The 7,603-nt window shown below is 42.6% G+C and overlaps 1 protein-coding gene across 1 annotated transcript in view; it reads left to right on the top strand.

Annotated features, from left to right (window-relative positions):
• The window catches only part of MCU (mitochondrial calcium uniporter), a 188,617-nt gene continuing 181,245 nt past the window's right edge, over positions 232 to 7,603 (top strand). The window contains exon 1 of the mRNA XM_018042485.1: positions 232 to 408. Coding sequence (XP_017897974.1) covers positions 259 to 408 — 150 coding nt within the window. The 5' untranslated portion in view covers positions 232 to 258. The remainder of the gene's footprint in view (positions 409 to 7,603) is intronic.

Raw genomic sequence — 7,603 nt, 5'->3', positions numbered from 1 at the left:
ATCCTGAGGGGTTAGGGTGCCAATTACCGGTTCCCTAGAATTTGCCCGTAATTGACTATGCCCCACAATAGGTAACTCTGGAAGTGACAGGCAGTCTCTAGTGTGGTTCTCCCGCCTGTCGATTGGACCTTGCACGAAGCCCCGCCTCATCAACTCAGTCCAGGGCGGCAGTTGGGCCGGCGCCGGTGAGTGGCGGGCCTTAGCTCCGCCCCGGCCGTCCGCTGCGCTGCCTGGGTCGGCGCCGTTTCCAGTTGAGAGATGGCGGCCGCCGCAGGTAGATCGCTCCTGCTGCTCCTCTCCTCCCGGGGCGGCGGCGGCGGGGGCGCCGGCGGCTGCGGAGCGCTGACTGCGGGCTGCTTCCCCGCTCTGGGCGTCAGCCGCCACCGGCAGCAGCAGCACCACCGGACGGTGAGCGAGCGCGCCCGGCGGCTCCGGGGAGGGCGGGGCGGTGCTGGCGTGTGGGAGCCGCCGGCAGGCAGGCCGCCGGGGCAGCCGGGGAGTTACCTCAACTCGCAGCCGCTCCCGAGGTTGCCGGGCACCAAGGAGCCGCCGTGCCCTTCAGGCGCCTGCGGCGGCAACCAAGAAAAAAGGAAGGGCGGAGGAAGCCGGGAGGAGGAGGAGGAGGAGGGGCGACGGCTGGGATGTCCCCGCAGGACCGGGGACACCAGGGCGGGGAAGGGAAGGGACTTGAACCTCTCCCCGACCCGCCCCCATCTCGGTCCCTCCCTCCTTTTTCCTTAACAGCTCTGCTCCATTGCTCCCTAACTGAGCACTGTTCAAGTTGTCCCCTTTCCCTCCTCCTCCGGGCGGGTTGGGGTGTCCTGAGTTGCCGCGGCTGCCTTGTGTCTGTGTCAGGAGTGGCAGTGCCATGCTGCTGGGAACTGTCCCCCGGAGGGCAATCCTGAACCCCAGCGGGGCTGCTCCCTCTTTCTCTTCTCGGCCCTGTGTGAACCGGCAAGGCGGAAAATCAAACTTTATCCCTTTCTGTGACTTCCTGCTTGTGGGCATGGGGCACAGCACCCTTGCGATGGATGCTGCATTGCTTCAGGAGGCAAGCTCCATCCTCTCAGGTCCTTAAAGGTCCTCGGTGGCCCTTTTGGAGGGCTGGTTTGTAAGCTTGTGCGTGCCTGAAGAAGGAAGGGTGGGCAGCAGGCAGAGGGGAAGCGAATATGACAAGTTGTTCCTAGCGGCAGGGTTTTGGTGGTTGTATTAACCCGTTATTGCTGGCTTTCATTGGCTGGCAACGCACAGGAGTTTCTATTAGAACAGCTTTGAGGTGTGTGTATATTTCTTAAGTTGCAAGAGATCAAGTTGACTTGGAATTCTTGATCTAACAAGTCAGCAGGTTATCTTTCTTTGGACTTTCTAGATCCATACTTTTGATCTCTGGCCAACTCCAAAAGAAAGAGTGTAGGTTTTATTTCCTAGGGCTAAGTTGTGTAGTGTGGTAATGAGAATCACTGCAGACAGCCTGATAGCAGAAACTAGTACCTTCAGCCCTCAACAAATACACCCACCTGTCTTCTTGTTCTGATCACATGGCTCTTGAGAGGAAACTGAACTGGTGGTTTTTAGAGGATACCCTGACTGTTGACAGCATAAAATTAGGTGTCTGAAAGAGCAGTGAAAAGAGCTAATGCTCTTTAAATGCAAGATGGTATTGTTATTATTAGTCACAGATATGGACCCTATCCTCCTTCTTGTGAGAAAATTGTACTTCATTTTGGCGTACTGACATATTGCTTTGCTGAAGCTTTTGGGTGAGAGCCGAGCTTTCCACAGTTCAATTTAGATTTGCATGTTTCATAGCCTCCAGTTATATGTTTTCTTCTTTTAAAAACATAAGGCCACCCAAAAATCTGATTGCATTCCCCTCCCCCTAAAACCATTTAAAGACTTACCAAGTTGTCTTTATCTCTGTATTTTGATAATATATTCGACTTTGCCGTTGTTTTTAAGACTATTTGGGTGTGGTGTTCATTTAGCGTTTTGAAATTTGTGCCTTGTGTATTTTACACTGTGTGAGTCTGTCAGGCTGTGAGTGCCTTCCTTGTGCAGGTACTTCATGAAAGTGTTTTTCTATGCTATTCTGGGGTGGGTAAAAGTGATGTGCCAAATTTGAGCTGAAAGCGCAACTAAATGAAGTGTTATTTCTGAAGGGCAGAAGTGTTGTAAGAATGGTGACTTGAAAATGAAGTTAGAATCGTAAGATTTTGAAAAAAGTTGTGCCTGATTATTTAAAATATGTAAAGTTATTTTTTTTTCTTTTTCTATGATTTCTCCAAAGCTATCATGTGTACCGCTGTCTCCATCTGTTATTTTTTGATTCCTTACAAGGCTCAAAATTTGAAAAATATCTCTTAGAGACCTATTTAATTCTTGACATTTTATGCCTGAAATTGAGATCCAGAAAGGAGAGAGACTTGGCCAAGATTGTATGGGGAATATGCAACAGTTTTAGGACTCTGATCCACTCCAGATATTTCTGTCCCTCTTATTCTGATCCACTCCAGATATTTCTGTCCCTCTTATTGTATTCTTTTGATTATAAAGTGCAGTTGCTCCTTCATATCTTTCTCCTTCCTTTTAAAACTTACTATTGCTTGTTATGAAAGTACTGGTATTTCAAAACCGCATGAATGAGAATTCTCCTCTCTTGTTTTGAGGCACATGTATTAGGCAATATAGAGCAAACAACTCGCTCTTAAAAAGGTCCCTGAGAAGACACTAAGGTTGAATCTTGTATAGGTGACATCCTGTGTGTGTGCAGCAGATGGCACTCTGCATTGGACAAGATCACAAGTCCTGCTTGTGCCACTCTTGTTCTGCCGTAGTAAGTATGGTAAATTAGAGTCAATTTAATTAATCAGTATAAATAACCAGTTATAGTACTGGTTAATTTTTGGCTTGAGAGGCATGTTGTTGAATCTTTTCCAAATTTGAAGAACAAGCCCAGAGCAATACAGTTCAGCTAAAATATAGGTAAAAGTGGTTGTGAAGTTATGAAACAGAACTTGGCCTCCTCCCCCCGCAGCCCCTCACCCATTAGAACATTGTTCAACTGAGTAAATAGGAGAAAAGCTGCAGGGGCTTATTCAGTGGTTGTAGCACCATCTAGTGTAATTTTTTCCTTTTCTGTGTGAAGAGCCTGTTACTGCTTTCCGGCCTGTGGCTGTAATGAAGACCGATGTTAAATATTTGTTGCATGTCTTTCTGTGCAGTTAGTGAAGGTGGCTGTTGTCAAGGATGATTCTTTGAAGGGAACTGCCTTTCATTGTGAGTTGTGTAATTTCTTTGCCCAGTCTGTCTCATCTCTGATTATGATAGCCTGAATGCTGGCATTTCCTAGTGGTCAACGGCTATGCTGAATTACTAAATCTCTTACGTCTGTCATTAATACTGTTACGGATCATGGCTGTCCCTTTCTACTTTACACATTGTAGGTCTTTGGCAGTGATATCTTTTCAGTTTAACCTGAGAAAGCTTTTTATTTTGTTTTCTTTTAACCTAGAAGTTTTAAGAGAGGTTACATTGCCTGACACAGAGACAAGTCCCAGTTCTTTAATTGGGTTCCTCATGAACTGGCTGAATCTTACCTTGCCAGATCCACTCAGCACAAATACTCCACTGTACTTAAACCAGCGTCTCGTATATTCATACTAAATGTTTATGCAGTTTTTGTAGTGGAATTTTAATCTTAATCACTCGTCTATCTTCTAAGGTCCATTTTAGGTGAGAGACTGGGACCTGTGACTCCTCTTTGAACCTAACTTCCTCACTTTACAGAAGAGAAAATAGACCTGATGGGAACCGAGGGAAGTGACTTGTTCCGTTTGTGGTTAATGACATCTGGTATAAAAATTCTTTAAAAACATTTTTTTTGAAGTTTTTATTTTGTATTGAGGTATAATTGATTAACAAACAATGTTGTGATAGTTTTAGGTGAATGGTGAAGAGACTCAGCCATACATGTACATGCATCCCTTCTCCCCCAAACTCCCCTCCTTATCCAACCTGTCACATAACATTAAGCAGAGTTCTATGTGCTATATAGTAGGTCCCTGTTGGTTATCTATTTTAGATGTAGGAGTGTATACATGTCCATGGAGAAGGCAGTGGCACCCCACTCCAGTACTCTTGCCTGGAAAATCCCATGGATGGAGGAGCCTGGTGGGCTGTAGTCCATGGGGTAGCTAAGAGTCAGATACGACTGAGCGACTTCACTTTCACTTTTCACTTTCATGAATTGGAAAAGGAAATGGCAACCTACTCCAGTGTTCTTGCCTGGAGAATCCCATGGACGCGGGAGCCTGGTGGGCTGCCGTCTCTGGGGTCGCACAGAGTCGGACACGACTGAAGCAATTTAGCAGCAGCAGCAGCAGCATACCTGTCCGTGGGATAAAAATGCTTTTAAATAGAGGTGGATTCAAGGAGCAATCCTAGTCTGAATCTTGTGTGTTTCCTAGCTTTTAACCCCTTCCCATTGTTCTGTTCTGTCTTCTCTGAATGCTGATAGGATTTAGTATTTTCAGGATACAGGTTGACTCAGGCTTGTTCTCTAAATGTTTCATTTGTGGATGTCTTATCTTACTGGGCAAAGATTGTATATCTTGTTACCTTTTTGTCCCTCATGGACTCCAGAGCAGTGCTGCATACATGGATAACACTCAGACAAGGGTTAGTTGAATACACCCTCTTTTGTCTGCTTGCCAGTGAAAAGGTGTGCTCTGCCACGCCCCCTCCCCCAACCTTGACTTGTTTAATGACTTGTTGCTTAGGTAACCATATTTAGTTAATTTGGGTAATTGCTTTAAGTTTGCTATTGCCAATGCTGTCCTTGGTTGTATATTACACTTCTTTATGGTGGACTAGTAAAGGAGAGTTGGTGGGGCGGGGGGGGGTAAAATCTTTCTATCCAAAGTAAATGAAATAACCAGATTATTAGGAATATATGTTTGAATCAGGGTCTAGATTTATTGTTGTTTTAGTCGACTAAGATATTAAGATTTTGAGGGTTCTGGATAAATATGCTTAGAGCAGACTTATTAAGGAAACTTTATTTTAAAATCTTGCTTATTTTGAGCCCCAAAGATGGTTGGATGAGTAAATTTGGATTTAGTCAACAAACTGTGATTATTTGAACTTTCTAAGTCCCAAGGGGTTCTATTTTATGCTTTATGGAACTCTGCTCCAAGAGGGAATCTAAATAGAAATGCAGCATCAAGAATGGCGTATGATAAAAACAACAACTTGAATGTGAATCCGTTTGGTTTTGGGGCTTCCTCCTGTTTGAAAGTGAAATCAAGGAGTGGTCATGGTCTTCCATAGTAGCGCTTCGTTGATACCATTTTCTCAATAACTACTGAGATGTAGGTTTTTATTTCTTTATATATTCTGGCTTTGTGCTTTCTGGGTTTTCTTAAAAAATTACAATTTGTTTTCCTGTAATTAAGGATTTGATTACCTTTTAAGATCTCAAGATAACCACTCAGTATAGAAGAATCCTCTAATTTTTATTTGACTGATTGATACAGTACAGGAACAACATATTACAGGAAGATGTTACTGTGGAAGACATGTACTTAAAGGAGTCCTAGAATTTAGAGCTTGACAAGACTGTAGGTAAAGGAAAGGAACTTTTATTTCCTTGGTACCTAACAAGTTACTACAGAGCTGATAATGGCTCACACATCTGCTGATTTTCCCATTCAGTTTTTTCCCCTTGAAATTATATAATTCTCTGTTTCATTCTAAAAATGATTAAGTTGAGACTGGTTTTTAAAAGTGAATTGGGGTCAAATTCTTCCAGCAAGACCCTAAAGTCAAACTGAATCTTGGTTACTCCCTGATTTAGATTAAGCATGATGACATCTGGTTAAAAAAACCTGTCCTCTGCAGCTGAACACAAATGGGAAATAATCCATTTATTTCATGCACTTCGTTAAATGCTTGCAGTGAGACAGCCTGTGTAAAAATCAAAGTTGACTTCAAGCACAGTAATTTTAATAAGCTTAGTGAATTCTTGACCCATAAACCATGTACAGGCTCGAATTTTTTTTTTATTGGTAAAAGCATAACTTGGTAAATTACATCACCAACTGGCTCTACTAGCATACTAAAACTGAACTTTTTCTAATTCAGTTCGGGAATAATTGGTCAATATGACATTGCATTTTGACATCTGTTAAAAATAAGAGTCTTTCAACAAGTCCTTTAATGATGTTGATAATACTTATTAATCCAGAAGGGTGAAATATTTACCTTTTATGCTTTGTTACTAAAGTTTTCAGTTTTTACATATTTTTTCTTATTATTGTCCACTTTATTTTGGTGAGAGCACTTGTAATAATCACCAGAAAACTGCTGAGCAGAGCCTGTTAGGTGTATGATGCTATCTAGAGGGTAGTCTCAAATGTTCAGTCCTGAGCTTAACTATCTTACAGGTTGCAAGATTTTTTAAATTTCTTTTTTACCTTCTAAGACTGACCCACTTTGTACTTCTTACCTATAGTAAATGATGTCACAGGATGTTTAAGAGTATTAATGCAACTGATAGTTTATAAAATAACAGGAGAGCAAATAGGTTAGCTGAACTACCTGGCCTCTAAAGATAGAGGGGTAGATACAGAAGAAAGCATTTTATTGTGCTAGTTTTATAGATAAGGAAATTGAGGGTGAAATAGATTCATGTCTTCTTTTCGTTTCATAAACTGTTTTAATGATAGGGATGCAAAGATGAACAAATGTTTTGGAGCTGAGATATAAGCCTGAGTCTGGCTAAAATTAAAGCATGCTGGTTGTCAATGTGGGTCTTCCTTTTCAGGGTCTGCTCCTTCAGTTGTGTTTGTTTCTCAAGCATCTACTGCAGTTTCTTCTAAGAGATCTTAATCATCCCTCCCATTGGCTACATTTCTTAAATCTTTTTTTTCACTCTCCCCACCAGATGTTAGCTGATAAGGGTCTAAGGTATTGCTTCCCCTCCACTCCCCCCTGCCCCTGCCCCCCGAGATCTTTGAAATTTAGTTTGAGATTCTAAAAAGTCCCACCCAGTAAACCTGGCAATAGCTGAGCATTGCTTCCATATCAAACACTTTTACAACATTGTGTAGTGTACTCCATAACAACCCTTCAGGCAAAATACTATCCCCATTGTACAAAAGAGAAAATAAAGACCTAGAGTCATTTAGAGAATACTGTGGAACTCCTACTCTCTGTGAGACACTGCTGGTAGAGACATGTTTCTGTTGTGGTTCTAAGGGTTCACAGCCTGGCCAGGAGACTGCAACTGGCTGTGCTCTTTCTTTTTTCCCCTGTAGAAACTCAGTGGAAACACTGAGAACTACCAAAGGATGTTGGGAAAGGCTTTAAGAGGGGAAACCTTGCTTGAGCTAAAATATGAGGAAATATAATGTGTGGGGGACTGAAAAGGTTGATTCATATTTAAGGCAGCAGTAGTATCTAACATGACAGTATGAGGGGGTACAGTGTACTTGAGAAATAGCCAGTAATTTGTTATAATTGGAGTTTGGGTAAGAATAGCTGGAGATTAAGTTGGACAGTAGTGATACCAATAATAATATTTATCAAGTGCACCATGTCCCAA

This window comes from Capra hircus, chromosome 28, assembly GCF_001704415.2.
Source record: "Capra hircus breed San Clemente chromosome 28, ASM170441v1, whole genome shotgun sequence".
NCBI lineage: Eukaryota > Metazoa > Chordata > Mammalia > Artiodactyla > Bovidae > Capra > Capra hircus.
This window is presented reverse-complemented; position numbering and strand designations above follow the sequence as displayed.